This window comes from Saccoglossus kowalevskii, chromosome 9, assembly GCF_978046115.1.
Source record: "Saccoglossus kowalevskii chromosome 9, keSacKowa6.1, whole genome shotgun sequence".
Classification (NCBI taxonomy): Eukaryota; Metazoa; Hemichordata; class Enteropneusta; family Harrimaniidae; genus Saccoglossus; species Saccoglossus kowalevskii.
The window spans coordinates 20,885,132-20,910,213 of NC_140649.1; the positions used below are offsets into that span (position 1 = coordinate 20,885,132).

The window sequence follows — 25,082 nt, forward strand, 5'->3', positions numbered from 1 at the left end:
CTTGATACGTGCATGTATTCACACATTTACTGTAATATGCGGCATGTCATTGAAAGTTCGGCCGGGGTTACTGACCACACAACAGGTAGTGGTTTACAATGTATATACTAATACGCCTTGTGCCATTCTGTTGGGATTACACAATTCATATTAATACACACATGGTACACGGATGTCCACCCTTTTCCGGATTACTTCCTGTGCCCTTATATGGTAGTTGGTGTACATCTATAAACTGTATATATTTTTATAATTTTTACCCCGTGCAATTGTGCAAGGGAAGCTGAACCTGTGTATGCATTCACATATTTAAGGTATGTAATTTAAAGACAGTGTATTGTAGTGTAACCGAGAGTATCTGCTTACAGTAACGATGCGCATACATGTATGTTGTGAGTTCGAATCTCGATTTTTACATATTTATATGTTCGATATGTGCTTGTAATTGATATGTGATATATATTTGTCTCTGTCATGAGAATAGTTGTATCAAATTCGAATTTTCGAAAGTACTCTAGTATTATTGCCGACAATTCAGAATTTTTTTACTAACCACACATTACCGTAATCAAGACAAATTGTGCGTGTACGTATGAACAATTTGATTGCATTCGGTCATCCTGGCTAACACTCTGATAGCAAAACATCAATAATATAATCTAAATTCTACTTTCATTCTGTACTTCACTGTCAATATACTCAACTCAATAAGCAATATATGGTAAAGATGTGGTCATAGCTTGTTTAATTAAATATTCATGATACCCATTTCTAGAATTCAGAATGTTGAAATATTAATTATGACTGCACAATTAACAAACTAGTTTACAGGGGAATTACTATTTTATTTTTATTTAGATCGAACTACCACGTTGAATAATAATTGAATAAACCTAATTTCGATTCCATTGTTTCACAATTTTTTTTATTTTCAGGATGTCATCTGTTATATTACGATGCTTTTTAGTCGTCGCCTCATTGACGCTGACCACGTGCAGTGAGGTTTTTTACAATTTAATTTCATCATTTCCAATCAAAGTCACCATGGTAATGCAACATGAACAACAAGCTATGAATAATTTAAATATATCATCTTAATTTTGCATATTTTTGTTTGTATAGGATGGACTTTCTAAATGGGTTTTCCCGAAACAAACTCGTGAGTTACACCTTATTATACAGTTAATGCACGTGATATGAATTCTATTTACAAACACTTAATGGCAACGGGTTAAATGTTAAAAAAATATGATTTGCATGAGATGTAATTAATAAAGTAAAAGCAACACGATACTCATACGGTATGTAAGTTGTGGTCATAAAAGGAATTTTACAACTTAAATTAAAAAAATCAACAAATAAGTCCAAAATAACTGACAAGTATATATTGTTAATTTTAGGTAGAAATGCAGGTTCATGGGCACTTAGAGTGATTTTTTTATTATTCTCGCCCAGACAGTCTTAGCTAAATAGTTTTAATATTTCGGAGCATTGCCAATGTTGGAACATACTCGAACAACGATTTAAAAATATAGGGAGAATCGGGACACGCGTATGTGATTAAAAGTCCCGAAAGTTTGCGTTGCTATTTGCTCTTTGATTGACAAGTCACTGTTGATGTTACATGCATATGAGTTGCTGGCCTCGGTTACGGAGCAGCGATGTGTGACTTCCTGTCCTGGCTCCCTGTTTACTTACCTCAAATGCGACCAACTAGCCTCGCAAAGTACAAAAAACAGACAACACGTAGACGCTTCCAGCGTGCAAGCGGAATGAAACAAAACATACAGTTGTAAATGATAAGTAAACTGGTTCATCCTTATCTCGCAGCATGTCAACAATACTGTTAAATTATTTTATTTCATTTATTTTTATGTAAGAGGAAGGCCTGATAGCGCGATTATGATTTTCGCGCAAAACAAGGCGACAATTTCGTTTTCAAAAATGTTTCCACATATTTTTTACTCCAAAGGCATTTTAACACTGAAGTAAACATTTTTAGGTTTCGCTGCAACGATCACCGTGGTGATAGAATTGCGATGCAATGGACAAACACTACAGCTGTTGCTGTCATCGATAACTAACTTTTCATATAAAAAAACACAAATGTAAAATGCTCCGTTAAATAAAAATTGAGAAAAAAATACCCTGGAAATTACAGAATAATCGGCAACGAGATGCTGCTCATGCACTCCGTGATGCCATCTTGGTTACCTTAATCGGAAACCCCCTATCCAGCTAGCATGCACCGGTAGCGATGTCACAAAGTACGTTGTTTGGTCGTGCTCGGCCACCTCTGGTACTAAGGCACTCTATGAATGAGGCATTTCGAGAAGTCGGGGTTCGTATAATTTCCATCGACCGTCTCATCTGTTGTTGGATGAAAGCTGCATCTTTTTACAATAGTTCCAATGCGACATAATTTCGAATTTGTTTCACCGGCGTTTAGCCGTTGTGTGGCAAAATATTAAGGCCCATTTCAACCGGGTCGTCTAACTTTTTCATACTTTTTGTACATAAGCTGCATTTACGAGTTTATGATTTCTAGCGATAGGTTTACATTGGTACATAGTATAGCACGTTTTTGTCAAGAAAGTATCCATTGAAATCAATCCAAATGCTTATCTATTTACAGTATGGTTCATTATATGTGAAACAGATCTCAAGGATGATCACATATCCCATCCCAGAAGTGATATATTTCCATGTATATGCACATAGAAAATACCATTTTGTCGTCTTAGTATTCAGGTCCAATGACCAAAGAGCCGCGTAAATACTCGTCTACATATGTATATTACAAAGTATGCGGTTTACTTTTAAACAAATACTCAAATTTCAGTATGCATGTATGTATGGTAACATATTTTCAATGTCATTTTTACGTACTCTTCTATTATGTTCGCAGGTGCTATGCCGGCTTGTTCTGGTGAGTATGGCGAATATGTTTTCTGATTTAACGTGATGAATTAATTAGCCTGCGGTCTGTATATATTTAAACTTATTTCGTTTTGCATTGTAGCGATTGATAATTCTACCACCGTCGACGTCAACACTGATACTGAGGTTAATGCTACATGCCAATCGTCGTGTTTAGTTAACACGACTGAAATATGTGACTATAACATTTCTACCTTACCTTGTGATGACTCGGGATGCAAGTGGTGCGCTAAAGATGGTGGTAAGCTCTTTTCACTAAAAACGTGATTCCTACAGCGGTTATCCCATAACACTTCTTAGTGCTATTGATTCGGGCTGTGAAAAAACATAATATGAATTCATACTCATAGTATAGATTAAGATTAACAAATTAATGTCATTCGCTTTGTTATTCGTGTTTTTTTTCGATAACTCATTCTTTCTACTGGACAATTAATTTGTTTCAGATCTGAAACGTCATATAGATGAGGGTATTGATATATGTCCATGGTTTTGTCGTAAGTTATGATTATATAATTTTAACAAACCTAGTTATAATGTAATCACTAAATTGTAATATAAGATTTGCTACTACGAAATATTGCGTTGTGGGTGTTAACGTACATGTACCCACATGCATATACGAACCGGCAAACGCACACAAAATAAAAAAGAACACGCGTGTAATTTTGAAATGGTATATTAGACCAATTACCACTTTCTTTGAAATTACAGACACCGACTGTGAAAAGATTGGAGGGGTGTGTAGACGAGAATGTAAAGACAACGAGCACATTGGAAAACTAAATGATACCTGCCCATTCCCCAAATACTGCAATTGCTGCAAACGTAAGAATATTTATGATACACAAATCTTAACATAAGTTCTCGCATTACTACAGTATATTGTTTTATTCAAATTCGATTAAAAATGATTGTCATTATAACTATTTTTTTTCTATTTTTTTTTTTTTTTTTTTTTTTTTTTTGCAGTGGAACCCCGTAAGTTGGTTTGTATACTATATGCTCTTATAACGCTGAGCAGTATTTGTAAGAAGTACAAACACATCGGCTAGAAATTATTTGATTGCCGAATAGCGTTTCTATTAATCGGTATAAATCGTTTTACTTATAAGTTATCTTGCAAGGATATCGAATTATTACCAAGTTCTGTTTAAAAGTAGTACTTAAGTCATGTATTGAAAACAATGCTCTATTACAGCACCAGGCCCAACACAACGGCCACCATGGAATGGCAGTATACAGGGAGATCCGCAAATTCATACGTTCGATGGTTTTCATTATATGTATAATGGCCATAGCGATTGCGAGTACGTATTCTTTCAAGAGTGTGTGCCTCGTCCATCATTCTCTGTTTTGATCAGATACCATTATCTGCAGGAAGCTATGAAAATGGTGGTTACTGAAGTTTCGATTGTTTTCAATGGTGACCGTGTTACCTTGATTGAAGACAGGCTTTACGTGAGTAGATTTTATCTCTCTTCATTGATGTGTACTCTTGCTAGACATATCTTTCGGTTATTTCTAACATTGCTAAGCCGTGTCCACCAATCAGTTAACTTCCCGATTAGATAATTAATTAAAACGTTGCATGACTATCCAGTGGCGTAAAAGAGCTGAACAGCGCTGCTACAATCCTACGAATAACACAAATCAGAGCCTTTTATTATTAAAAAATACCAGGGATTAATATTCTCGTAAATCATGGATCCGTATTTCGTCAGTCATTGTATTGAAACTTGGAAAGTGTATTGTATTGAATGTGTATGTTGTTATATTAGTAATGTGGTCTAAAGTAAGATTAGTACAATGATCTGATTTATTCCAACTTGCAGCCTAATATTTATTTGGCCTTTGTAACGTATTACAACTTTTGTGACCATTATCACTTTCATTCATTCATTCATTCATTCATTCATTGCTTCATACTCGCAACACGATATTTGTATAGACAATCGAAAAATCTCATCCATCACTAGTAGCGATGGTAGTGTTACATGTTGCTGTGTTGGAAGTAGCTTATACAAATCATACTTCCTATATAAAGGAAGGGGTACGTTACTACTTTTACGGTCGATATATATAACACATTAAATGGTGCATTGTGTTTGAAAAAGGTTCTCATAAAATTGTTTTTCTTCCAATACCCGTACTTACCTGGTACGTTTGAATTGTTCTATATACGTATTATTTAATAAATATTTTCTGGGTATCACAAAGCATATAATTTAATGCAACTTACCGGTACAATTACAAAGTACAATTACTAAAAATAATACACATTCATTTATATTGGCTAATACATTTTGAATGTCATTTCTAGATAAATGGCAAAATCCATAACATTCTTACTCCACTGATACTCGGAAAGCTTACAGTGACACGAGATAATGCAGGATACGTGAGAGCAAAACTGGATTCAACATTTACATTGACATGGAACGGCAAAGGACGCGTTGTTCCTGTTCTGAACAAATCTATGTTTGGAAAAGTGTGTGGCATGTTGGGAAATGCTGACGGGGACCCATCTAATGATATGAAGATACCGATGCCAAATGGGACACTGAAATTAGTTACTGAGTCTGATGAATTCGGGGACAAATGGATTGTACCAGGAAGGTAAACACATAATTAATAAGTTTACTTATTAAAGTATATATGTGGGCTTGTGAGCGATCTGAGTTTGATGATTATTTGATTTTGTTGTCTTCATAAATATAATAATATTGACTACACACTTTTTTGATTTTTAGCTATGCCACAAGTAAAACATATTTAAAAATAAAAAATGAAGGATTTTGTTTTAAATAGGCATTTTCGTGTTAGTTTCTCAGTTGGTGGGGGAGTTTCAATCTTGAATAGCTCCATGGGTAGTATGTCTTTCAAGAACAACTAAGTCTTTTTTATTGTGCGACTTATTCTCATTCAATCATGCCAGCAACTTACAACTAATAACTCGCATTCACACATATTGTGAAAGTTTCATAAAAAATCAGAAGCTATTCAAGATTTTACTTCCCTGACGCAGTGTTCCTACTCAAATTGCATAATAATTCACTAAACTGACTAATTATTTTTAAAGTGTTAATTATTGAAAATTATAGTGAAATTGACACTGTTATGTTAACAAACAATAACAATTTACTTGTTGTTCACTCCATAGTTGCAGTATATAATCCAAAAAGAGGACGCTGTTATTGAGAAAATCTACAATAACTTATTCAACGTTGGTGACGGGTCTTTGGTTTAAATTATTCGTATGTAAAATACATGTAATAGTAATAGTCGACACATTATGTTTTAGTGATAATAAAATACAGTTACAGTAAATGCGTTATGTTATTAGTATATTTGTGTGTGTGTTGAACATGAAAGACAGTGTATACAGTGTATCCGTCACCCTAACCCTACTTTTTAATGAATACACAAATTCCTCCTCTCCAGGGATAATCCAAAATTTCACACAAGTAAATCATACACTATTGTTTGGATGAAACTCAACAGACTGAATTAGCACCCCAGGTGCCAATCAAATTTTTTTTTCTCTGCCACACTCTATTAACAGAACGCTGATCAGAAACTAGTAGGCCCAGACAGTTCAAACTTTCAACATTATACTTTATGTCTGATAAATAATTGCAGATTCAGACATTTGGCATCAGCCGAAATAAGGCAACTAGAAATGAGAGGGAGTAAATGAGTGAGTCACCCCCAAATCTGTAATAGAATTGGAGGAGACCGTCGCTGGGTAAATTGTGGGTAATAATGTGTGTAATCCAATGGCAAATTGACATGGAAAATGTGGCTGCAAAAATAAGTAATTGTAAAGTTGAAATTTACTATACTCTGATTGCCTTGTTGGCTTTCTGTCCGATTTGCTTTGTTCAGTTGTTCGTGTAATAGCACGGCAATGTGTATACCCCCCCCCCAAGTATCGTCTAAGATTGTTAATTTAATCGGTGATGTTACGAACACTAAAAAAAATCAAGAATCAAGAACATTAAGAAAAGAAATGATGAAAGAGGTTTAAAACACGTTTTAAGTTCTTTTTAAAACAAAGCTTCCAGAACACATAACTATAAATACTGTATTTCAGTGATAATCAGATATGTGAGGAATCTTCTGTTCCATCCATTTTGGAAAGCAAATTTTTGAATATAAAATTTATACATTCAATAAAACCGAATTTTATCAGGAACCTGTGATACCAAATTAGTTCCTACAAATTATTGTCATCCTATGATCAGGTTTGATCGATTAGTGATAGCGAGTTACAGCTGGATTTCTCAAATTCTCTTGCAAAGATTGTGTCATTACATTTTAATCATTGTAGTCATTGTTGAATATGTACCATGTAATATGGTCACTAACATTGGGGAATTGTGAACGGTGATACTTAGAGATCGTTATGATCACACAATTGGGTTAAGGTTGATATATATATCAACAAAAGAGTTATGGAAAAAATAACATATAGTTATGTTTAAGTGTTAATTAATACTACAGATAAACGCGGTAACACGGATGTTACGGATAACTTTATCTATGTAAATCATGTTCGATTGCCAAAAGCTGTTCTTCCTTGTTGCATGACCATTATCAACTATTCTTTGACGTGTGCGGAGTGTAATTTCACAACCACCACCCCTTATCCTCCTGTATCCATGTTGGTGCAAGGTGAAGGCTGCATATAGTGTTGACCTATTAGGGTTGTACAATCCCGTTTGTTTACCTAATCATACCTACCGGAGAATCCGTGGAAATAATAAATTTAATTTATTACTCGTTAGGCTTAACTACAGCCACACACGGAAACTATTAGCGAATATACCCGGATCCACAGGGAGCATAAGTGAGTAAAATTCTCTAAGAAAAAGGCCTCACCTAAGGGGTCACTTCCATGGCGATAACACACCCAAGGAATGTATAGTTTCATTTTCATAAACGAGCCGCTCGAAAGCTTGTGGGTGGTGGGCGATTTCCACGGATTTTCTTGTAGGTATGATTAGGTAAACAAACGGGTTTGTACAACCCTAATAGTTTACTACATCACCTATCGGAAAATTAGCCACGCTCACTGGAGGCGTGGAAACTCAGACAGCTGAAATGTACATTTTTCGACACATATGGTAAAAAAACTGAAAGAAATCAGGTGACTCTTCAGGGATCGGATGCCTTTAGAGTAGACCCCCCCCCCCCAATTTAGGGAGGCTTACTAAAGCCTGAACAATAATATAGGACCCAAACAATTTTGATGTATTAAAATATATATTAAAAGTATATTGGTTGGGTTCGATAGCGCAGATCAAATCCAGCATTACCTTCACCTGGTAATGTATCAACTAGTTGTTGAAGAAGCTGTTAAGCTGTACGCTTACATGAACATATGACCAATCCACCGTGAAATTTGCTTGCCCCACTCATAACAGACAAACATGCGCTTCTCACTGCCCCAAGACGCCTTGGTGAGATCAAAGTACCAGCTCTGAGCTCTGCGGTCCTCAATGCCCACTATGTTAGCGAGGCATGGAATGACGGTCAGTTTGGGGTAACGCCCTGTGATTTGGTTCTTGAAAGAAAGCCCATCCAAGTCTTCAAAATAATTTGCAAGTTCATAAAGGAGACATTCATCACTGAAAGACAGTGCTCCGATCTGTGAACGCTGCCTACCTGGTGGCAGAGCCAAAAGAAAAACTGTTTTCATAGTGACATACTTCATGTCGATCTTTCCATAGGCTCGAAAGGGGGTGTCGTACCGTCGCCAAATCCAACAAGAAGCCCCAGTCAGGAGGATTTGTATGCCCTGTAGCGCGCAGCCTCTTCGAGCAGAAAGACTTAAACAGTCGTAGCATAACGAAACTCAAGGCCAGTTTCAGTCCAGCTACCTCGCTAATAGAGAGATGTAGATGATTAATCTCCCTTCTATTACACCAATCGATGTAGAGTCTCCAACTGGACTCATACAAAGGTCTGATGCCGTCTGACTGTGCTGAAAACGAGGAACTTGGATTACTCTGCTGAAAAGCCTTGCAATTGCATGAGTTTGTCGACAGCCCCCATGCTTGAAGATGGAACAATGTGGCGCTCATCGGGAGAATGTCGTCCAGCTGGGACAACAGATCCGGAAGATCCTGCAACTCCCCTGTGTGGCAGCACCAACTAATACACTAAAGACAGGCGATCACGTTCTTGACTGATGTGGCATATCTCTTTAATTGCATCTTCAACTTAAATATACCAACACCGTAAGATCTAGCAATTAACAAAAACATAACAAATCACTAAATCTTAATACAAATACGGTGTAAAATATCCAGTACTAAAAAATATCTCTAAATACTACAGTTCAGTACTTCACTATTTCACCATAGATGGCGCTATCGCTGAAGGTCACAACATAACAAATAATAATTACAGTATTTCAACTAACACGATAAAACCGATTCTTCAACAATACAACAAGTAATTCTTCCACTACAATGAATGTGGATACACTTCAGTCCTTTCACGAGTCCATATAATAACTTACTAACAATGATTGATACTATGCTAAACACGGTGATGACGAAATCGTACACATAGTAATGTAAAGCTTGAAAACACAAGTCAGTATAACATCAAAAAAGCTCTATGTCAATCCATACTACAACAAAACTGCTCTCTGAACACTCAAAGTACAAATAATACAGCTGTATATTACCTCGTGGGCCTATTTAGTTGGTACTCCGAGAGTGATTATCGACGAAATTGCGTCCTAGCGATCAACATTACGAACAATGGAAACATGGCTACTGTTGCATCATGGGAAAAACAATCCACGGTAATACGCAACAAAAAACTCGTGCAGACAATAAATCTGCCCTATAAATACAAAATATATATTGCTACAAATAATAATAATTTAACATGAAATAATTACATGAAATAAGAAACTATTTAATAAAACTACCTAGTCTTTGTTCCGTTCACGACTAACACTAGAGGGCGCTGTTAACACAAAAATGCCGTGAAGTCTCAGTGCACCTCGTCAGCTACACTCCCACCAAATCAATCATTCATAAAGGTACATAAAAGTAATATTGTTTATACTTGAGTGATTTCAAAATTAATATAAGAGTTCCTGAGAGTTAGTATATATATATCTTATAAAAGCTTGATCACAGTACAGGCTTCACTCGCTTTCCAGAAGAAGAATCAGTTTCTGGACAGGTCTTTCCAATACTGATAGCTTGCTTTCTCTTCTACCTTTCTTATCAATGTTCTTAGTACCAATCTGAACTTTAACCTTTCTGACTAAACCATCATCGCTTGCCACAATCTCAGTTATGATGCCCAATGGCCACTGCATTCGATGAAGTTGTTCATCTTTCAATAAGACTATGTCTCCCACCTTGATATTACGTCTCTGTGTGTTCCACTTCTGTCGTTTTGTCAGTGTATTCAGGTATTCATTCTTCCATCTACCCCAGAACTGCTCAGCTAAATACTGTACTCTTCTCCAGCGTTTCCTGATGTACAAATCTTCCTTTACAAATTTACCTGGAGGGGGCAGTGCTAATGATGTTTTCATGGTGAGTAAATGGTTTGGAGTTAAAGGTTCAGGACTTGTAGGATCATTCAGCATCTCTACTGTGAGTGGACGGCTATTAACAATGGCCATAACTTCATACAGAAATGTACGTAGTGATGCAGAATCAAGACGACCAGAAGACTGTAGTAGAAGTGATGACAGTACGCTTCTGATTGTCCTGACTTGTCGCTCCCACACACCACCTGTATGACTAGCATATGGAGGATTCATAACAAATTCACACTGATGCTCTGCCAGAAATACTTGGATTCTTTCTGTGTCTAACTCCCGCAGAGCTTCTTGTAATTCATTCCGCGCTCCTACGAAGTTACTACCCTGGTCAGATCGAAGTTGTAGCACAGAACCTCTAATCGCAATGAAACATCGAAGACTGTTAATAAAACAATCTGTTGACATATCATCAAGCATTTCAATATGGACAGCCCTGGAACACATGCACGTGAACAGAAGTCCATACTTCTTGTGCTGTTTCCTTCCATCTTTAACAATAAAAGGACCAAAACAGTCCATGCCACAATATGCAAATGGAGGTGAAGGCTCTACTCTGTCTTCTGGTAGATCTGCCATTTTTAGTCCCCGTTCGGACGGAGTCCGAAAACGGGGACTTATGTTTTGCCCTGTGTGCGTCCGTCCGTGCGTCCGTGCGTCCGTGCGTCCGTGCGTCCGTGCGTCCGTGATCACCTGTATCTCGAACATGCATGGACCGATTATGTTCAAACTTCACTCATACATCACACATTATATGGGACATATGCACATGCATTTTTTTCATGATCCGATTAACGATAGCCGAATAGCGGCCATTTTAAGGCCGAAAATGCATCAAAATGGCACATTTTCACCATTCCGGACCCGGATCTCAGTTATGCATGGACGGATTTCGTTCAAATTTGGTACATACATTAAACATAATAGGACCTTGATGCACGTCATTTTTTTTTTCGGATCAAGTTCGAAATGGCCGACTGGCGGCCATTTTGTTTTAAAGAATTCAGTTCTGGATCCGTATCAGAGACATGTCTGGATTGATCAAGTTCAAACTTCACACACACAAGGTACATCATGTCACAAATATGTATGTGCATTTGTTTCATGATCCCATTAACGATAGCCAAATGGCGGCCGCTTTAAGGCCGAAAATGCATTGAAATCGCACATTTTCACCATTCCGGACCCAGATCTCAGTTATGCATGGACGGATTTCATTCAAATTTGGTACATACATTAAACATAATAGGACCTTGATGCACGTCATTTTTTTTTTCAGATCAAGTTCGAAATGGCCGACTGGCGGCCATTTTGTTTTAAAGAATTCAGTTCTGGATCCGTATCCGAGACATGTCTGGATTGATCAAGTTCAAACTTCACACACACAAGGTACATCATGTCACAAATATGTATGTGCATTTGTTTCATGATCCCATTAACGATAGCCAAATGGCGGCCGCTTTAAGACCGAAAATGCATTGAAATCGCACATTTTCACCATTCCGGACCCAGATCTCAGTTATGCATGGACGGATTTCATTCAAATTTGGTACATACATTAAACATAATAGGACCTTGATGCACGTCATTTTTTTTTTTCAGATCAAGTTCGAAATGGCCGACTGGCGGCCAGTTTATTAAAGAATTCAGTTCTGGATCCGTATCCAAGACATGTCTGGATTGATCAAGTTCAAACTTCACACACACATGGTGCATCATGTCACAAATAGATATGTGCATTTGTTTCATGATCCGCTTAGCAATAGCTGAATGATGGCCATTTTAAGGCCGAAAATGCATTAAAATCACGTATTTTCACAATTCCAGAACCGGATCTCAGTCATGCATGCATGGATTTTGTTCAGATTTAGTACAATGTGTTGTACATATGCAGGTGCATTTCGGTCATGATCTGCTTTGAATGTATATGTCACTCAAATATGAACGGAACGGGGACGTGTCATTGACAATGACTTGTTTGCTCTTCTACAGGACGGCGAAGACGACGACATTTGACACACTCGTGAATGTGACTGGCTACAATTTTGGTTCCTCCAATGACCCAATAACCATTGGTTCTCATTTCATTAAGTGTCATTCCTCGTCCTTGGTGCTGGACTTTACTATGGAAGTGTGTGATGATCAACCTAGTGACATGACTATCTCTCGGCAGAATGACTGGGTGTTTGACGATATCTGGAACCCTAGCTCTCTTCAAACGACCTCCAACTCTTAGAACACCAGCGTCATCAAGGAATGGGTCCAAATTATAAATACTACTACTTCCATTCACTCTGGCTGACCTCTTAATAGCTCTAATTTCTTCAGCAAAGGCTTGACTTTGGATTGATTTAATTATAAATCTTTCAGCTTCCTGTCTTTCTTGGGAACTACAAGGATCACTCGTTCCCTTTCTCTCTCTTATAACTCTTTTAATACGTGCCAGTGCTCCAACAGCTCCGGACCATTTAGAGAAGCGGGACATGCAAGTCTCCAAGTTGAATGGTTCTTCTTGTGTCGCAGCTGAGAAAGTTGTCACATTTCTCACTTCAGGATCTCCAACATTCAATTCATAGGTTGGTTCTTCCACTATTTCCAATTCTCTTTCCCATAGAAACTTCGGTCCCTGAAACCAGTTTGAGTCAAGCAGCTCAGAAGCGAAAACTCCCCTAGAGGCGTGATCAGCAGGATTTTCTCCAGATGAAACATAATACCATTGACTGCAGTTAGACAAATGCCTGATTCTTTGGATTCTATTTGCTACAAATACGTGGAACCTTCTGGCTTCATTTGTGATATATCCTAAAACAACCCGAGAGTCTGTCCAGAAGTACTCTCCATCAATATTGACATTTAATTCTTCCTTCAGTCTATGGCTCATGTTTGCAGACACTACTGCAGCAGTCAACTCTAGACGCGGGATGGTAACTACTTTAATTGGGGCAACTCTGGCCTTTCCAACAATCAAAGTACAGTGTACTCGATTCTCGCCAACAAGTCGAAGGTAGGAACATTGACCATAACCACTGGTGCTGGCATCCGAGAAGTGATGCAGCTCAGTGCTCAGGATCTTGCCAAAGTCGTGTGGTTTGTAACTCCTTGGTACTTGAACTGCTTTTAAATTCTCAAAATCAGCTTTCCACCTATCCCATATTGGCCGCAAATTATCAGATAGCGGCTCATCCCAACCTATGTTTTTCCTACACATTTCTTGAAGAATTCGTTTGCCAATGAGGATGAATGGAGCGAGAAATCCCAGTGGATCGTCAATTGAAGCTACTGTGGAAAGAATTCCACGTCGGGTGGGAGGTTGATCTTTAGCCTGTATGTTAAACTTGAACGTATCTGATTCTACGCACCACTGGATCCCAAGTACTCTCTCTATTGGCAGACTGTCATGACTCAAATCAACATTCTTAATTCCATTGGCTCTTTCACTAATGGGTATGGCTTTCATTACTTCTCTGCTGTTTGAAATAAACTTGTGAAGATGTAGTCCTCCTTTAGCACACACGGTTTGTACCTCCTTCACTAATTTAATTGCATCATTTGTTGATTCTGTACTGATAAGCCCATCATCAACATAAAAGTCTCCCTGTAAGAAACTTGCTGCTAGGGGAAACTCTATCTTATTCTGGTTAGCTAGATACTTCATGCCATAATTTGCACACCCTGGAGATGATGCTGCTCCAAACAAGTGCACCTTCATGCGGTATTCTTGGGGTTCAGTATTGATGTCACCATTCTCCCACCATAAGAACCTTAGGTAGTTGCGATCTTCTACATGTACAAAAAACTGGTGAAACATCTTCTCTATGTCACACATAATGGCTATGGGATTTTTCCTGAATCTGCAAAGTACACCAATCAAAGAGTTTATTAAGTCAGGTCCAGTGAGAAGATGGTCATTCAGGGAAGTCCCACCATGGCGAGCTGAGCAATCAAAAACTACCCTTATCTTCTCAGGCTTGTTAGGGTGGTACACCCCATGATGCGGTATGTACCAGACCTTTCCATCTGTCACTTGGTCATCAACTTTCTCTACCTCACCCTTTTCTATGACATCATTCATGAATCTCTTGTAGTCAGAATAATATTTTGGGTTGGTGTTGAATTTCTTCTTCAAATGTTGCAGACGAATTGACACCATTCTCTTGCTGTTAGGAAGTATAGGTTTTCCAGATTTAAAGGGAAGTGGCATACTGTAATGGCCACTTTCTGTTTGCTGGATACCAGTCTCTAGAATATTGAGAAACTTGATATCATCTTGTGAAACTGCTTTCTCTCCTTGACTCTTCTCTAGAAAGTCAGCTTCCAAAACATTGAGAATTTGTTTAGGAGCTATAAAAGGAACTTCTTTCACTGAGATACGGTGGCAAATACGAGTAGCGCTATTGCATGCCGGATCTTCATATCCAACGACACTCCATCCCAGATCTGTCATCACAGCATACGGTTCATTACTTTTACCAATGATAGTCTCCCTTGGTGCCAATGCTTGTGGGCAGTTGTAGCCAATAAGCATACCTACTTCACAGCCTTGCAGGGGAGGAAGCTCGTGAGCTATTCTCTGCAGGTGAGACCATCTCTTTGCTGTATCTGTGGTTGGAATATGTGATCTATCAGTTGGAATAATATCTCTGGTATACGATTGTGGGATGTCTATGCATACAGATGAAGACATTCCTCTGACACGCAAGTCTGAAACAACATTGCAGTCAACAATGGATGATGCTGAAGCCATTGTTGAAAGTTTCAGTCGGACTGGTTTACATTGAATTGACAGAGCCTTTGCTATATCTTCTAGAATAAATGTGGAGTCACTTTGTGTGTCTAATAATGCATATGTTAGCACTTCCTTAGAAAGAGACCCTTTGGAGGACACCCAAACTGGTACTATCATAGATGTACTATTGCCGTCACCAAGTTGAACCTTACATGACACTGCTGATGCTTCTGACGTTGGTTTGGTTGTGTTTCTATCTTTATAGTTGTCATGGATGATTGTTGGGTGTTTCCCTTGGCACTTCTCACATGTTAGTCTTCTTCGACATTCTCTGGAAATGTGTCCTTTCTTGAGACAGCTAAAGCATACCCTGTTTTCCTGTATGTATTGCCTTTTCTCTTCCTGGGATTTTCTCTCAAACTCAGTGCATGAACTTAGTTGATGGTCAGTCTTCTGACAAAAAAGACATGGTTTGGGTACATACGTAGTGGAGTTAACTGTTTCTTTAGCATCAGATTCTTTGTTGACCTGCTTTGACTCTGTACTAAATGTTGTACCTCTGTTTCGGTTGAACTTTTTAACTTTATCTTTGGGCTCTCTTACAGTTTCTGTGAAGCTTGATTCTCTAATAGCACCCAGCGATGAAATTGGATTACATGCGATGCGTGCTTCCTTTGACACAAACTTGACAAAGTCTTCAAAGCTTGGATATTCGCCTTTTTGATCCAACGCTTGCGTCACCTCTCGATTCCATTGTTTAGCAGCCCAATCCGGTAGCTTTATTAATAATTTTTGATTTTCCTCACAGTCATTCAAAATTTTCAGCCCAGGTATGTGCGGGATGGCATCTTTGCAGGCCTTGAGGAAATCTGCAAATTCTTGTAGACCTGCTGAATCTCTGACACCAATCCTTTGCCACTTGAATAACTTATCCTTGAAGGCCCTTTGAACTTTAAAAGGATGGCCATATCTTTCTTCTAGCAGGTTCCATGCTCCTGTATAAGATTCCTCAGAATTGCTGTAGAAAAACCCTTCTACTGCCTTCAGTGCTATACCACCTACATACCTCCTCAAATAGTACATTTTCTCGGCAGCTGAGATACCTCTACTCTCAATGAGACTCTTGAAGCTTGTCTTCCATTGAACATACTGCAAGGGATCCCCAGTGAATATGGGCGGTTCTGGCAATGGCAACCGACTCATCATCAAGCTATTCTGTAAAGCACAGGCCAGAGAGGATGAATCCATAGACGGCTGTGTTGGATTCGGTTTTGTGTTATCATTTGAAGCATGAGGAAACTGTTTACTTGCCAAAATGTTCTTATCCTTGTCTTCAACTTTGCAAACATCCTGGCATACTTGGTCATACACTCTAAACTTGGCTTTAGCCTTCTCTAACAGTTTCTCCTTTTCTATACGTTCCATTTCTCTTTTTTTCAGCTCTTGTTTATGACGCAAAATTTCTTGTTGATGCTCAAGATCTTCTAGCTCCGCTTGTTTAGCTTCAGTAGCCTTTAACATCTCTAACTCTGCTTCATGTGTTGCAATTTCAGCAGCAGCATCTGCACGTTTTTCTACTGAACTCATTGACACATGGGATGATCTAGATGTTGTGGTACTGAATATAGATCTATTGTCATCATGTTGCAGCAAGTTATGTAGTTGCTGACCATGTGTTATTTCACCACTGGTGTTTTCTTTCTTGTTTGTAACTATTTGCAGAAGTTGGGTAGTAATGGCAGTGCAAGTGTCAGTCTGACGTAGAATTTCCTGGCCCGGTGGACAAACTTCACGCAGGGCTTCATATGCATTGATGACTTCATCTTTGGCCATGTTCAATGTCGTATACATACTATCTAGCATATCTTCAGTACAATAACCCTTTAAATGTGTACGTCCAGATTTAGTTGCCAATTTCCACGATTCATATTTCTGATTGAAGGCCTTTATCCTATGTTTTTGATCCTTCATCCTCTCCCTTTCCTGATACTCAGCCATTTTCTCTGTCAATATGCGAGTTCTTTCACTTCTGCGTGGATCAGCTGGTTTGCTGAGCTCTAATATTTCTTCTTGCATTTCTTTCATACCTTCCAGAATTCTCTCCCTTTCTACATAGTTGGTTTCTGTCTCAAGGGCATCCTGGAATTCTTCTATCTTCTGTTCTAAATGTTTGATCTCTTCTTCTATCTCCATATTTGCCAAATAAAACACAGTAATATGCTGTTTATAATGCTCAATACACAGTCTCTTTTTCAGCTAACCACTATTGTTAACTATTTCTGGTTGCTGGCTTGTAGTCTTACTTATCTGTGTATGTTGCCTTATATCTTGCTTCTATTAACATCGCCTCAGATGGCTGAGATCTTACTGTGGCAGCACCAACTAATACACTAAAGACAGGCGATCACGTTCTTGACTGATGTGGCATATCTCTTTAATTGCATCTTCAACTTAAATATACCAACACCGTAAGATCTAGCAATTAACAAAAACATAACAAATCACTAAATCTTAATACAAATACGGTGTAAAATATCCAGTACTAAAAAATATCTCTAAATACTACAGTTCAGTACTTCACTATTTCACCATAGATGGCGCTATCGCTGAAGGTCACAACATAACAAATAATAATTACAGTATTTCAACTAACACGATAAAACCGATTCTTCAACAATACAACAAGTAATTCTTCCACTACAATGAATGTGGATACACTTCAGTCCTTTCACGAGTCCATATAATAACTTACTAACAATGATTGATACTATGCTAAACACGGTGATGACGAAATCGTACACATAGTAATGTAAAGCTTGAAAACACAAGTCAGTATAACATCAAAAAAGCTCTATGTCAATCCATACTACAACAAAACTGCTCTCTGAACACTCAAAGTACAAATAATACAGCTGTATATTACCTCGTGGGCCTATTTAGTTGGTACTCCGAGAGTGATTATCGACGAAATTGCGTCCTAGCGATCAACATTACGAACAATGGAAACATGGCTACTGTTGCATCATGGGACAAACAATCCACGGTAATACGCAACAAAAAACTCGTGCAGACAATAAATCTGCCCTATAAATACAAAATATATATTGCTACAAATAATAATAATTTAACATGAAATAAGAAACTATTTAATAAAACTACCTAGTCTTTGTTCCGTTCACGAATAACACTAGAGGGCGCTGTTAACACAAAAATGCCGTGAAGTCTCAGTGCACCTCGTCAGCTACACCCTGGGGATTCAACTAGAAGGTCCAGGAACATTAAGACCAGACCTTCACTGGCCAATTGGGCGCCACCAGTGTCAGAAGGCAGGTGGGCTCGGGTCGCAGTTTCTCCAATACTTGGTGCACTAGTTGGAAGGGTGGAAAGGAGTAAGTGTCCATGGGACTCCCAGAGATCGATAGAGCGCTGTGGCAAAAGCGCTCACTAGGGAGAGGCAACACATACATCAGGAGCTTGGCATTCCAGTGATTGGTAACGAGATCTATCTGAGAACTGTGCCAGAGACAAAAAACGGTGATCCACAACCCACTGGGGGATCTGCCACTCGGTGTTCTAAAACCGAATACGTCTCAAGAGGGCATTTACGGAACTGTTGCAGAAGAAACTAGGTTGTGGGACAGTATGGGGTTTGAATATTTATTAAAAAGCCCAACTCGTAGAGGAGCATTTTCATTAATCGCACCTCCCTGTTGTGCCCCTATCAGTCGTTGTGGTATGGGTTCAAGTAAACTGACAACTGGTGGAGCAGCTTGGTCACCTGTCTAAACACACCCTGGTGGAGACATATGGCACTGTGCACAAACCGAAAGGGAGGGTGGTAAACAAAAGGGAATCTGAAATACCGGAGTGGTGAATGGGATGTGGGAATATGCATCACTCAACTCCAGCGATGCCAACCAATGGCCCGAGTGCACTGACAAAAGCATGGAAATAGGTGTTTCCATCTGGAAACGATTGAGCTCCACAAACCCGTTCAGCCGCCTGAGGTCTAGGACAAGACACTCTTCTGCACTCTTAGGAATGAGGAAGATATGGGAATAGAACCCTGGCTAATTCCTGCCGGTTGTGTCCGCCTTGACCTCGTCCCTCAGTAGAAGACTAGAGGGGGATGAGGAGACAGAAGAGGACTTTGATACCCCTGAGACTCTACATTGAGCATCCAGGGGTCAGACCTTCTATGCCCAGGAAGCCGGTGAACCCTTTAAAGAGATTTTGTGGCTCCCTGGCCCCCATAAGTGCTAGAACGTCCTATCACTAGAGCCACGTTCTTGGACCACCTCTGACACTTCCGCTACCGGTCTTCTTCTGCCCCTTAGAAACTTGTTATTCCACTTCTTCCCCAAAACAAACTTACTTAGCATATCACCTTTTACTTTATATGGCATTTCTTTACCATCTGCAAAACAATACAAATTGATCAAAGAGCTGGCAAACGGATTCATAGTTTCATCATGTTTGAAATTTTGTTTCAAAATTCTTTTGAAATTTACTAACTTTTTTGTTTCATGACTGGGATTAACATGTTTCCTTATTGCTGATTTGTCAAAGAAATGCCCAACTATAGTACTTCTTGCTGATCTCGTCCAGCAGTTGCGAGGAGCACATGCACTCTGCTTGTCTGATTGTAATGTTTTCCACATTGAAATGCATTCAAAGAACCTTTTGAGAGGGCACCACTTTCCATTAATATGTGGGCTGTACCCGACCCATCAATGATGTATCCCATTGCTGACATATACCGGAACATGATATGTAATGCATCGAAACAGACAAATTATTAGGGTTGTACAAATCCGTTTGTTTACCTAATCATACCTACCAGAAAGTCCGTGATTACAGCCCCAATCGAAACTATTACCCTGTTCACAAAGATCACCTTAGAGTAGCATTCCCTATTAGGAAAAAGGCCGCGCACGGGGTTGTCATGCAAACGAGGCGTGATCTGATATTCCCACGGATGGTATGATTAGGTAAACAAACGGGTTTGTACAACCCAAATAGTTTACTACATCACCTACCAGAAAGTACGTGGAAATAATAAATTCCATTTATTACTCGTAGGCAGAGTAGCACGCTCACCGGAGACGGGGAAGTTCCTACGGCTGAAATGTATATTTTTCGACCTCAAAAAGGAAGATCCAAAAACAAAAACTGAGAAATCTAAAGCTACTCACCAACAAGGAGGCTAGTCCCAGGATAAAACCAATTAGGTGACTCTTCAGGGACTGGGTGCCCGGGTAGACCCCCCAATTTAGGGAGGCTACTAAAGCCAGTCAACTGAAAAAAAATAGGGCCATCAACAATTTTAATGCATTGAAACAGTATATTGCTAGGGTTTGATAGCGCCGAACAAAAACTGGTAACGTCAAGCAAAAGAGGCTGGTTTCGGTCGAAGGCACTATCGCGCTAATGCTTTCGCGCATAGGGCCCCTTGGTGGTGCGGGCTGGGTCAGCGAACACAGTCTGACCCGTCACCACTGGACCCAACCTGTAGAGGCCCTGCAGTGCTTGGAGGTCTCTCAGGTAATAATTAATGAAGACATTCTGGGATCTCCAGAACCCTGCTCGAGTGAGGCCCCAGATATCAAAACCAATGAGTTAGCTGTCCCGCGCACCTCATGTACCTTCACCTGGTGGCATTCCAAACGAACTGATGAAGAAGCAGTTAACCTATACGCTTCTACGACCACATCAACAATCCACCACGAAATGGTGATATTCAAAGCAGGGTGGCTCTGTTTGCCCCACCCGTAACAGACAAACATGCGCTTCTCACTACCCCTAGACACCTTGATACGATCACAGTAGCAGCTCAGAGCTCGAACCGGGCATAGAATCCGTTCCTGATGATCCTCCTTGCCCACAATGTTAGTGAGGCATGGGATGACGATCAGCTCAGAGTCGCGCCCTGGGATTTGATTCTTGGCAAGTAAGCCCAGCCGAGTCTTCAGAATAACTTGCGAGTTCATAATAGATGCACATCTGTCACTAAAGGACAGTGCCCCTATCTCTGAGCGCCGCCTACCTGATGCCAGAGCCAAAAGAAAAACTGTTGGTGACTTACTTCATGTCTGCCTTATCCATAGGCTCGAAGGGGGGTGTCGTAACGCCGACAGAACTAACGACAAGTCCCAGTAAGGAGGATTCGTTAGCCCTTTGGCACGTGGCCTCTTCAAGCAGAAAGACTTAAACAGTTGACTCATAATGGAACTCGAAGCCAGTTTAAGTCCAGCAGATTCTGATAAAACTGGGACTAAAACTGACCGATATCCAAAAATTGTTGATATAGATTTCTCTTGATTAAACAAATAAAGGAAACAATTGGCTACCTCACTAATAGTGAGACTGGGATGATCAATCTCCCTTCCATCACACCAATCAGAGTACAGTTTCCATCTGGATTCGTACAACCGTCTGGTGCCGTCTGACTGTGCCGAAGCGAGGAACTTGGACTCTGCAGAAAAGTCTTCCACTTGCATAAGTTTATCGATAGCCTCTATGCGTGAAGATGGAATAACACAGAGCTCATTGGTAGCCTGCCATCCATCTGGGACAACAAATCCGGGAGATCCGGCAGCTCCACTGGCGACTCAACTAGAAGTTCCAGCAACAACGGGAATGCCACCCATGGGGGGATCTGCAGTTGAACTATGAATGTCAAGTTCCTCAATCCTCATTCCTCATGTAGTCCAGTAAGTACCTCTGAATTGGATGAGACTGGAGAGCTGCTAACTGAACCAGACTGCGAACTGACGTCATTTTGCCAATAAGCCACATTAGTTCGTGCATTGACGCCGATCCCATCGATCGGAGTTGGCTAGCGAGCTCTACAAGCGAGCTGCATCGCTCCTGAGAGGGGCAAACACGCCCTTGCTCCGTGTCGAACTGCATACCCAGAAACACTAGGCTGTGGGACAGTATTGGGTTGGACTTGGTAAAATTTATTAAAAAGCCCAACTCGTGCAGGAGCATCTGCGTCAACCGCACATGCTCCACATGCTCCCTGTCTCGGTTGTGTATTAACAAGTCGTCGAGGCATGGGTTCAGATAGACCGATGACTGGTGTAGCAGCTGGGTCACCTGTCTTAGCACTCTGGTGAATACATGTGGTGCCCTGCACAGACCGAAAGGGAGGGCGGTAAACTCGTAGACTTTGCCCTCTATTGGGAATCTGAGATACCGGCTGCATGAGTGAATAGGAATGTGGAGGTAAGCGTCGCTCGAATCCAGCGACGCCAACCAATCGCCCAAGTGCACTGACAGAAGTACCGAAGCCGATGTTTCCATCCGGAAGTGCTTGAGTTCCACAAACCTGTTCAGCCGACTGAGGTCTAGGACTGGACGCCACCCCCAAAACTCTTGGGAACGAGGAAGATGCAGGAATAGAACCCTGGTGATACATGGGTTTCCCCACTAGATGTATTGCCCTTTTCTCCAGAAGGCTTGCTACTTCCTGTCGGATTGTCTCTGCCTTGACCTCATCCCTCGGCAAAAGACCTGAGGGGGTGAGGAGTCAGGGGAGGAGGAGACCGAAGAGGAATCCGATACCCATGAGACACTACTTCGAGTGTATAGGGATCAGAAACCCTCCTGCACCAAGCTGGTATGTGCTGCATAAGGCGCGATCCTATGGGAAGGAGAGATGGGGGTTCGGATCTAGTGCTTCCCAAACTCCATCCTCCAGAATGGGAGGACGAAAAGGGGCAGACTGAGCCCGGGAACCAGGGTAGAGAGACCCGGAGTTGTACCGCCATCCATGTCCAGGCAGCCGGCAAAACCTTCAAAGAGACTTTACGGCCCCCGATCCCTAGAAGTGTCAGAACGCCCACCACCAATGCCACGTTACTTGGGCTTTTGTTGACGCTTCCCACTCCCAGTCTTCTTCTGCTCCTTAGGAGGAGACCATGAGCACTTAGATCCTCGTCGGTTGAGGCTCTGAGCGACAGACTTACTACCTAGAGTGGTTTTGGTATGACCTGTTGACCAGAAGGACTAGCTACCTTGGCCAACAGAGACGATTGATTCCATTGGATACGCTGATCTTCTGCAAATGCCAAACCATTCACTGCATCCACTAACCGGCCACCAATTAGCCGGTCACGCCCCCAAGGCCTTCTCCGCAGGCGATCAAACTCGTCTCCCGCTGGAGTAGGATAGGCGCACAGACCCAGAAAAATTGATGAGTCTAAGTTCCGCCCGTAAGGCCTATGCACTAGTAGGCTCTGGTGCCAGTCAAATGACTACACAACGTTGCCTTCCCTATCCGCACTACCCGCCTTAACAAAAGTATAGGTACTGGGATCGGGACGGGGAACCTGTGGAGAAGGCTGTGGAACTGTGTGAGTGTCCGGGTCGTGTAGCCCCAATGGGGTATCGATTGACCCAACGGAAGGCATTGGACGTGATCACTCCGAAAACAGGTTCAAGCTTTTTGTCCTTTTTCCCCGAAGGGTACCAATCGCCCCCTCCATCGCCCTCTGAACCCCCTCCATAGCCTGGGTCACACGCCCAGAGTAGCTGGCTAGCGTGCAGTGGGAGAGGAGAGCGCCGATGAAAGGCTCCACCTGACTAACCCCCCCCCCTCGGTCCTCCTGAGTCCTACCCTGAGATTCCAGAAGGGAGTTGACTTTTGAAGCCAGATTACGCATCCAGACTGTCCAAGCCATCTCTTCACCCTGGGAAAGTAGTTTTCCACCTTGACTAGTACCCGTACAGGGAGGCAACTGGGCCTGTCCCTGTGATAGCGCAATGCACTCAGGCTGCATCGGTAACGGTAAAGTACCGATGGATTGAACAGGTTTGGTCTCTAAAATATGTGCCAATTCCACCGGGGGACTTAGTGCCGATGTTGGCGCCCTAGAGGGAACACACCATTTATCAACGTCAGTCGCCGTGGTGACTGGGAACTGCGATCTCCCTGCGAAAGCGGTTGGCCGGTGTTCATTAGCCTCGGTAATATCCGATGAGGAAGCCCACTCCATGTTGGGAGAATTTAGATTCTCCATCGGTAAACTGTTCTGGCAGTCTTGTCTCAATCATCGACCCCGTCACCTCGAGCAGGGAGCCAGATAGTGACAACTCTCCCAAATTCTTGGATGTCGACCGGAGGTGAGCCTTGCATTGACTACCAAGCGTAGGGAAAGATTTCTCACTCATAGAATTCGACACACTGGCGTTAGCGGCAGTAAGGGATTTCCCCCTCTTTCCGCGATCTCTACCAGCCTTAGATCGCATGCCTTCAGCCTTCAGCCACATTTTATAGTTCCATAAATCACAAATACCCTCAAGGCAGACCCCGGAGTCCCTGACGCAATTAAGGCAAGCATTACAGCACATATGGGGATCCCAAGTGTATAGCAGGAAGGGCATGTCCTACGTTTCGTCCGTCTTTTTTTGAGACTTAGGCATTTTAATAGAGTCTGCAAAAATTAAGAAAGTGAGATAGAAAAATAAAACGAGTAAATTCACCATGCCAAAATTCGGAATCCGCTGAAAGTAAACTGAGCCGGCAATTCAATTAAAAACAGGCAAAAACAGGGCCCCTTAAGGTAGAGATGCAGTTTATTTGTGAATTTCAATCAAAAATAGTTTTTTTCGTTTTTTATATAGATTTTTATCTAAAGAACATTCTGTGAAAATTTGACCAATGAATTCTTATTGGAACACCGTTAAAATTGCTGGTTATTTTCTGATTAAAAATAAAAAAAACACTCACACGTGGCAATGTTTATGTCCAATTGCCTAATTTGCATGAGTAATCAAATAACAGGACCTTTGATTGACAATATGCAAATCGAGATTGTACGGGTCATAGTT

General features: G+C 40.8%; 3 protein-coding genes and 2 long non-coding RNA genes across 5 annotated transcripts; 1 reads left to right on the plus strand and 4 right to left on the minus strand.

Annotated features, from left to right (window-relative positions):
- Positions 1–264: 264 nt before the first annotated feature.
- On the plus strand, positions 265–6,270 carry LOC102809501 (BMP-binding endothelial regulator protein-like). The gene is made up of 10 exons (XM_006822617.3): positions 265–314; positions 936–1,002; positions 1,123–1,159; positions 2,909–2,929; positions 3,023–3,181; positions 3,387–3,437; positions 3,655–3,768; positions 4,142–4,401; positions 5,264–5,559; positions 6,104–6,270. Exons 2-10 carry the CDS (start codon positions 937–939, stop codon positions 6,114–6,116), a joined length of 1,017 nt encoding a protein of 338 aa, XP_006822680.2. The 5' UTR covers positions 265–314; position 936; the 3' UTR covers positions 6,117–6,270.
- Positions 6,271–9,126: 2,856 nt separating this feature from the next.
- LOC146738965 (uncharacterized) lies at positions 9,127–9,726 on the minus strand. Its single transcript, XR_014930579.1, has 2 exons — positions 9,641–9,726; positions 9,127–9,192 (listed from the first exon to the last, which is right to left on the minus strand). It is a non-coding gene; the product is annotated as an uncharacterized LOC146738965 (long non-coding RNA).
- Positions 9,727–10,111: 385 nt separating this feature from the next.
- LOC146738966 (uncharacterized) lies at positions 10,112–11,098 on the minus strand. Its single transcript, XM_085503990.1, has one exon. The coding sequence runs from the start codon at positions 11,096–11,098 to the stop codon at positions 10,112–10,114; it is 987 nt and encodes a 328-aa protein (XP_085360116.1).
- Positions 11,099–12,479: 1,381 nt separating this feature from the next.
- Positions 12,480–17,438, minus strand: LOC146738967 (uncharacterized). The gene has a single exon (XM_085503991.1). The coding sequence runs from the start codon at positions 17,436–17,438 to the stop codon at positions 12,480–12,482; it is 4,959 nt and encodes a 1,652-aa protein (XP_085360117.1).
- Positions 17,439–17,654: 216 nt separating this feature from the next.
- Positions 17,655–18,308, minus strand: LOC146738968 (uncharacterized). Its single transcript, XR_014930580.1, has 2 exons — positions 18,169–18,308; positions 17,655–17,720 (listed from the first exon to the last, which is right to left on the minus strand). It is a non-coding gene; the product is annotated as an uncharacterized LOC146738968 (long non-coding RNA).
- Positions 18,309–25,082: the final 6,774 nt, after the last annotated feature.